This window comes from Magallana gigas, chromosome 5, assembly GCF_963853765.1.
Source record: "Magallana gigas chromosome 5, xbMagGiga1.1, whole genome shotgun sequence".
Lineage (NCBI taxonomy): Eukaryota > Metazoa > Mollusca > Bivalvia > Ostreida > Ostreidae > Magallana > Magallana gigas.
The window spans coordinates 41,725,425-41,732,586 of NC_088857.1; the positions used below are offsets into that span (position 1 = coordinate 41,725,425).

The window sequence follows — 7,162 nt, forward strand, 5'->3', positions numbered from 1 at the left end:
CTGGGTTTTTTTAAAAACAAATTTCAACTTTGAAAGCATGGCTATGCATAATTCTTAAAACACTTTTTATAACCAAATACATGTACTACAAATGTTGAACATTCTAAATCTGCATACAATATTCTTTTATTTATTTAAGATACATTCAAATGCTCACTGACTGAGGGTAAATTAAAACAAAGTTTATTTTCTATCAGTCTGAGTTCAGTACGATATGTCTCATACTATAATAGCTGTGTACTTTGCAAGGCATTTCCTCTTCCTGTTTGTAGTCATATTTCCTGCCTATACATGGAGTCATTACATGCTGAACTAGATCACCCTGTCTACCCACACAACACCAGCCTCACTGTGACAGGTCCCCAGCAAATGATAGTAATGGACTATTGATTATAGAACCCTCTCCTCCCAGCTGCTAAGCACAGTATGAGAAATACTGGATCAATACCCACAAACACAATCAAAACATGCAAAACCCTAGCCTAACCCTCCATTTCTCAAAACTAGCTGTCTGCTTTTTTTTTTTGCTTTCTTTTTTAATAAAATTCAAATTCACTTCAGGTTTTAGCCACTGAAGTGCAGTGTTGTCCTGGTGATTAATGCAAAAGATACAATAGAATGCCCCATATTCCTGCATTCATTGATTTTGAAATGTCTGATGAGGAATCATAGACGAACTGAATGCACTGTAATCTACACCGAGTCTAATTTCTCTTCCATTTCGATCATCATCTGAGCAGATTACTTGCTGATTTTTTGCAGAATAACACGAACTCAAAAACCGCATGCTAAATTACTAGGTCATACCTCCCCTCCAATGTTAGATCTTATTTTGCTAAGATTTCTTTACTAAATGATCTGCTTTGGGGAGTGTATTTCATTAGCACAAAATATCTAAGATATAGTTTGGCTTGGGGCAACTGACTGGGAAATCTAACACAAACTTCGTGTGTCAGTTTAATTTTCCACAAAGTTACACCCTTTGTTAAATAAATATTTTAAAAGCATGCTTGCAGGTGAGTGTATGTGCAATAGAAGATCTTCTAGCTATCCAGTAAATTATGTATAATGAGTCAATGACCAGATTGTAATTACACACCACCTAAAATATTGCGTGAATTTCAGACACTAAACTTTAATTTCAAGCCATGAAGATCTACCAGTTATAACCTTGTCCATGGGATAAGTATGGGTCACACATAACAATGTTTGTTCATGCACCAATGAAATTGAAAGAATTTTCATTTAAACAATGAGATATAGAATCACAGACTTTTAAAATTTGTGACTAAATTTAAAAATATTTGACTTGAGTGTAAAACCAATAGAGCAAACAGGATTATAATGTCAAAAGTCAACCCTTCACTGACTGAATGGAATGATTAAGAACTATTGTTCAATTTATATGATGTGTATTAACCAATACATAATTCACACCTATAAGCTAATACATTTTCAAATAGAAACAATAGCATATGAAATCCACATGATCAATAAATATCCGACCTAATCACATGGAATAACCCAGTGAACAGATATCAGAATTTTTTTATCACTTGCAAAGAAGAAAAAGAAGCAATATTACCTTGACCCTCTTTTGAATAGCGGACATTTCCGTCATTTTAAGAGAAGAACTATTTGAGTCAGGAGCTCCGATCACTCCTGTGCTCCCCCACTCTAAGTTTTCCACTATGACGAGTTCATAACACACCGGATAATATAAAGCGGCCTAGGGGCCACTCAAGGGTGAATTTATTTCATTACACATCAGAGAGCACACAGGTCATGCAGCTTTATATAGGAAGTCCTTATGTAAGGGATGTGTACATCTCACCACCAAAGATGATTATATCTCATTCTAAACACAAATCCCCTTTGACCATGAACACACTTTTCAGGTTTAATTGATGGTGTATTGATTGAATAAACAGCTGTGTATTATAATACAAGGGTTTAAGTTTTGTTGCAGAGACTTATAATACACAGAAATTTTGCTTATGCTGCAAGAATTTGCTCCAACTGATAAATATGTTGATAATTATAAGTGAAGCCAAATACAAGGTAATGATTATGACCATTGTGGACTTTATTTAACCACTGGACTGTTTCCTGCATTATTTCTTATTTATAACCATTTCATGTCTTTTTTATTTGTTGCTATAATGTACGACCACATTAATGATTCTGACCATTTGTGACCTGTTATCAGACTTTGTAAATGGACAGTGATAAAATACACGACAGACAATGAGCTCAACCCACTCTCTCTTCAAAAATCTGATGAATGCGGTAATAGAGATAAATTCAAGAAATGATACCCTGAAGGATATATTGGTTTACATGTAGCTGTCATTGAATGCTAGCCACTCTGAACAGTTCACTTTGCATACATCTTGACTAGATTAGATATTAATAGGTTAGTTCACAAAAGCCAGCACCTTTGATTTGTCCCAATGAGGCCATCACCTTAAAGAAAATATTTGATTGCTTAAATAGCTGCAACAGAATGTAAAGCTGCTATAATTATGTGCAAGGATGTGCACAGCACAGAGCATGAAATGGGAGGTAAATCTTTAGAGCAAAAACCCACCTTCTTCTTTGGGCTCCGAGGTCCATCTGTGGAATCCTAAAATACAAGGCCAATGGAAACATGCATGAAAACTAGCAAATACATGTACGGTACATCAAATACTTCAAATGCTCAAAATACCTGCATGATGCAAAGTAAGAGACAATAATCACGAACACGCCTAGATCCTACTTAATCAAATTCTTAAAAATGTGCACTAGCACTATCAGGCAGTCATTGTTCAGAGAACAGAACAGCAAGAGCAACCACTTCTTCCAAGCAGCTGTGTTATAAGGGACAAAAAACCCTATAAAACATGTCAGCTCAAACTGATAAAAAAAGATAAATTTCCGTAACTGAACAAAGGGCCTAGTGCTGCCAGGAAGAGCTGGTGTTACATCAGGTACAGCTGGTGTATCTGATTAATGATGATGTAGACCTGTTAGAGAGAGGGGGTAAGGTGTAAGGGAGCTAACTCATCATGCATTACTCACCCTCCTGGAGATGGGCTTGGGCACTTCTTGGGACTTCTTGGCCTCATCCTGCACGTTTTTGAACTTGCTGATGAGTGACTTGCTGGTTCCCTCCCTGGGCAGGCCCTGCTCCCAATCCGTGTCTTCCTCCCGGGCGATGTCGTCACGGTGACTCGGGTCATTCTCATATATTCCTGGTGCCTGTTGTTCTTGGTACTGTCCGGGCAAGTCTCGGGGATGAACACTGCTGTTGGTTCCTGCTGGGGACTTGGGACTGAGGGGACTCTTGATTCTGGGCTCTTCTCTGGGCGGGGTGAATTCCTTGTATCTTGGAGAAGGAGAAGCTGATTTGCTGTGCTCGGTTTCAAGCTGTTTCCATTTTGAAACCATATTCTTTGCATACCCTCTCTCTGGGAATTCCACTGTTCCAGCAGATGGCTCTTCTTCTCTTGCAACACCCTCCCTTCTCTCTGGGTTGTTTTCCAAAATTCCACTCTCCGCTACTCTCTCCTCGTACACAATACCTTTGGTAGGGGTGTTTTCATACACACCTGACTGAGGTGGGGGAGTGAACTCCTTCTTAAGTCTGGGGGAAGCAGGTGAGTTGGATCCTGAATGCTGGATTTCTTTAAACTTGTTCAACAGATTGCGGGTGGTTCCCGTCTCAGGCATTTCTTCCTGATATACATCGTATGAGTGGACAACATCTGAACGTTCCTGTGGTTGATTTTCCAAAACTCCAGAGAAGGTGTCTTGTCTGGGTGGAGTTAATTCCTTTAGTTTATTTGAGGGAGACTTAGCTGGTGAGCCTCCACCTTTCTGAATATCTTTGAATTTAGAAATAACATTCTTAGCATAACCTTCTTCTGGTAAAGGTTCCTCGTAATATTCTCCAGATTTGACGATGTCTCCACGATCCTGCGGTTTACTTTCATAAACTCCTGCTTCCACCTGCCCTTCATACTGCTCAAACGTGGTTCTGGGCTCAGACACATACTCCCCTTTAGTCAATCTGTCTGGAGTCAGCTCCTTCTTTTCTCTAGGTGAAGTTGACTTAGTTTGTGACTGGTAATCTTTGAATTTTGAAACCAAATTTTTGGCCATCCCTTGCTCTGGGAGTACTTCCTGTTCATGCTCATACGACTTGACAACCTCTTTGTCTTCTCTAGGCTGACTTTCGAAAATGCCAGATTCTGTTTTCCCCTCATATTTCTCAAATGTTGATCTGGGCTCACTTACATATTCTCCTTTGGTGAATCGATCTGGTGTCAGTTCTCTCTTTGGTGAAGGTGGCGGACGATTCTGGACTTGCGATTCAATTTCCTTAAACTTGGCCAATACATTTTTGGCATAACCTTGCTCTGGTTTGACATCCTCCAAAGTATCGTATGACTTAACCACTCCTTCTTCACTAATTGGTTGATTTTCGAAAATGCCTCCCTCAATCTTCTGCTCGGGTTTCTCTATAACAGTTCGGGGTTCGCTGACATACTCTGAAGGTCCAGTGCCTTTGGGTGGGGATGCCTGCCTTTTCCCCACCACTGGTTTAGCAGACTCTTCCTGAATCTTGGCGTATCTCTGCAGAATGTTCTTGGCCATGCCCACCTCTGGTAGCTCCTCCCCTATATTTTTGGGGTCGCTCTCTCTGACGACCCCTGGTTCACGGACTGGCTCATTCTCGTACACTCCTCCTTCCACTGACATTATCTCCTCTTGGACTGTGGGCTTCCTAGCAGAAGACTGAGAAGGAAATAAAAAATAAGAATAAAACATAAAAAGACACTAATCTCATAATGTAAACGTATTACATTTGGCTGTGTATTCTATTTAGCGTTTTTGGCGGAAAACGAGATCCACTAAATCAAGTACATCGCCAAATGTAAAATATATATGCTGTAGAAGCAGAAATATTCATTGAGGATTTAATTTTGTTATTTTCGTTGGCAGTATATATAAATAAATCAACAAAATTAAATCCATGAAGAATTTTTAACCCAAGTATTAATGATTACAAAAAGATTACAATATGATGAAGTTATATGCCAACAAAATTTTATTTGGTTTAAAAACAAAGAAATTTTGACCGAACGAAAATATGTGCTTCTACAGTAGACAGATGAATAGGTACATCCAGAAATGCACTAAATCAAATCCACACTAACTTGTTGAAAAATCATATTCCACCAAATATCGTACATGCTAAATGTAGTGTGTTTACAGTACTAGTATGTAATGATAAATGGATAATGAAATTGAAATCCTTTCTGACCACACATTCAAGTTAACTTTAGACCTTCCAAAAACAATTTAGACAGAATTTTTCTTTACTTCATTTTTCTGAGGGAGCAGGGCAGGTAATTTTGACAGCTACAGAAATTTCTTATTTAGTTCTAAACAATGCAAGCATTCATAACATAAATATTTCTTTGCAAATTAATCAAAGGGCTAATAGCTATTAAGCAAGTTACCAAATGTGTATTCTTTTCTACAATATGATCTGTGTATTCTTTTCTAGGAGAAACACTAGACCCATTTTAACAAGACCTTGGACTTTTGGTTGGACGTAACTATCTATTTCTTGCGCCAAAACAAGTTAAAAATGACACGGTTTCAAGCGAAATATACACCGATTGCGTAGACTTAGCTCAAAAGCCAGACAAATCTTGTTGATTTCACAGAGCTATGACTGAGTGGCCAGCAATGAAATAGACAGGCCTACGTCACATTGCTGTTTGACACAACTACCCAAAGTCCAAGCTCTTGTTAAAATGGTTCTAATAGTGTGTCACAAGTTTGTTAAAAACAAAAGAGACTCACCTCCTGTGACTCATGGCTGACATCTCCATTCTCCACAACTGTTGTCCTGTAAAGAGCAGAAGAAACAAATTAGGTAATACAAATAAGCATGCAAGAGTTATCTCTCTTGTATCAATTATTACACACTATTATATCGAGCAAGTTACCCTGAAAGAAACCGATAAATCAGCTTATCTAATATACAAATCATGTTAACATTTAATCATGCATTCACCAGTAATACCAAAACTATTAGACATTTGGTTGCATTACATGACTGCATTTTTGACATAATGCTACTGTATACAAGGTAATATTCGCCCCCCGTTTTATTTTCCCCCTTTTGCCCTTGGCAAATTTAAGACTGGGCGAATTCCAAGGTATTGCGAATTTTTTCAATAAAAATTGATATATCTACATTTTGTAATGATAAACAATATCCCCATTAGTATAAGTATTCAAGCAGTAACTAGTGATCACAATTTTCAAAATTATACTCACGTCTTTGTTGTTTCTGTGGTTTGACCAGTCCCACTGTCCTCTGCAAAACAAAAATAAACCACATCAGTATTGCTGGTGCATAACTTTTTAACAACTTGACAAAATTGTCAAGCTTTTATATATCTTACGCACAAACTGATGTTCTAGAGTTCTACAGAGAAACTGAGATAGTTATCATATTTGTAACTCAAACCTAATGAACCTTGAGAAAAAGTTACATAGATCAAGAATTTGAGCTGAGATTAAAAGTGGAATAACAAAAAACAGAAATTTATGGTCTGACCATTATGGTCCAAAATAAGAGCCAGAGTGTAATATCTATTGTGAGAAAATATATATTATATATATACATACAATGACATATATCATATGGTCTACAATATTAATGTAACACTAAATATATACATCTTCGCACATAGTTTGCAAATGGCAATGTCTTTACTATCGTTTAGAGTAAAATGTTCCCAAACCCAGCTACTCTTTTCAATCGTAACAAAATAACATGTTGCTGTATAGTTTACAGCGCTGCATACCGGCGTTAAACATGTGACTGTATTCAGATACCCATAAACCCTAGGGTTTATGGTAAGCAGAGTGGACCGAAAATTCTTGGCTAGCAAAGATGCTAAATACAATACATTTACAATAATCTCATATTAAATGCAAGTTAAAGTACCGTATATAACAGTCTGCATCAAGAATATTCAGAAATCAATCTGATTAAAATCATATCCTCGATGCTGCCATTTATATGATATGTTGTAGCGATATATCATATAAATGGGAGCATCAAAGATCCGATTTCAACCAGATTGATTCAGAA

General features: G+C 37.4%; 1 protein-coding gene across 22 annotated transcripts in view; it reads right to left on the bottom strand.

The window, feature by feature from the left end:
- The window catches only part of LOC105347313 (enolase-phosphatase E1), a 45,018-nt gene that overhangs the window by 7,946 nt on the left and 29,910 nt on the right, over positions 1-7,162 (bottom strand). For 15 of the 22 annotated variants that reach the window (XM_066085479.1, XM_066085485.1, XM_066085490.1 and 12 more), the window contains 4 exons: positions 6,340-6,379; positions 5,860-5,905; positions 3,064-4,782; positions 2,591-2,626 (listed from right to left, as the gene is read on the bottom strand). In XM_066085479.1, the coding sequence (XP_065941551.1) occupies positions 2,591-2,626; positions 3,064-4,782; positions 5,860-5,905; positions 6,340-6,379 (1,841 nt within the window). The remainder of the gene's footprint in view (positions 1-2,590; positions 2,627-3,063; positions 4,783-5,859; positions 5,906-6,339; positions 6,380-7,162) is intronic. The other 7 variants (XM_066085498.1, XM_066085487.1, XM_066085483.1 and 4 more) reach the window with 1 other exon arrangement.